This window comes from Tupaia chinensis, unplaced genomic scaffold, assembly GCF_000334495.1.
Source record: "Tupaia chinensis unplaced genomic scaffold, TupChi_1.0 Scaffold000066_1, whole genome shotgun sequence".
Taxonomy (NCBI): domain Eukaryota; kingdom Metazoa; phylum Chordata; class Mammalia; order Scandentia; family Tupaiidae; genus Tupaia; species Tupaia belangeri.
Genome location: NW_006159525.1, coordinates 7886405 through 7887542, shown reverse-complemented (window position 1 = coordinate 7887542; position 1138 = coordinate 7886405). Strand labels below are relative to the sequence as shown.

The 1138-nt window shown below is 43.2% G+C and overlaps 1 protein-coding gene across 1 annotated transcript in view; it reads right to left on the bottom strand.

Moving 5' to 3' along the window:
• Nucleotides 1-1138, bottom strand: part of DNER (delta/notch like EGF repeat containing) — a 234775-nt gene that overhangs the window by 229552 nt on the left and 4085 nt on the right. The window contains exon 3 of the mRNA XM_006141980.1: nucleotides 677-771. Within this exon, the coding sequence (XP_006142042.1) occupies nucleotides 677-771 (95 nt within the window). The remainder of the gene's footprint in view (nucleotides 1-676; nucleotides 772-1138) is intronic.

Genomic DNA, 1138 nt, shown 5'->3' with positions numbered 1-1138 from the left:
AGAGCTTACATTTGAAAGAAAACAAAAAGTGGCTTGCTTTTAAAGAGAACTTGGTAATACATGGATTGTAATTTGGGAGTAAATTATATATGAATTTAACCAATGGACCATTAAAGTGTAAGACAACAACAATTTAAGGAGCAAAATTCATTTGGGAGATGAGGCACTGGGCTCTGGATTTTATCGGAGGCCCTGGAGTTTCTTACCTCACACCAGACTCATCTAATTCAATTTCCCAATTCCATATCTTCAGGTTGACAGAGTCCTAACTGCAGTGACTTCTTCTGAAACGGTGTCCTCTAGTTTTTGAGTGACATGAGCCACATCTACACTTGGAACTCATTCCTAATTTTCACTGGACTGCCTAGCTGCCTGGATAGACACAACCCTACGTCCAGGTAAGGGGCAATGTTAATTTTGTTTTTGTTTTTCATTTTTGCTATGCACTCGCCAGAGACACACACAGAGAGGAGAATGTGAAAAAGCACCCTCTGCCACAATCCCTTCCTCTCCCTCCACTCTCTTTGGGATTCTGGGCAGGCACACACACATGCCCAGCAAGTTTTTGAAACCATTAGGCCCAGGACTCGAACCATGAAGTCAGCCGTGTGGGATCCAGCTGCCTTAATTACCTGTTGGCCCAATCTTAATGGTTTTTAAATGACAATTTTCTTACTTCACTGAGGTGTTCTGTGGCACTTCAAAGGATACCAGGCGTCCCCCTGCAGAGCTGTTAGAACTGGCATTCCCACAAGCAATATCTGGAATCACCTAGGAGGGAAAAAGGCATTGTTAAGGGTGATCACTACGAGACAATATCTTAAGGCAAAATCCCTCAACCTTTCCATGGTTCCTTTCCGTGGTGCTGGTGTAGAGATACGCAGAAACCTTGTGAATTTAAAGCTAAAGCTTTGCCATTTGCTTTTCTGAAAGACAAAATGTTTCCCGAGAGCAATCTACAAATTCCCAGGATTGTTAAAACTGATAAATAGGAGGGATATTACAGGAAAAGAAGCAGGATTTTCTCACTTTCATTCCATAAGCACACAGTGGCCCTGGTCCATGCCTGATGGTAGGGAGTGACTAAATGCTCCAAGAACTAGGAGGGAGACTTTAAGGGCCACCTGACCAACAGCAG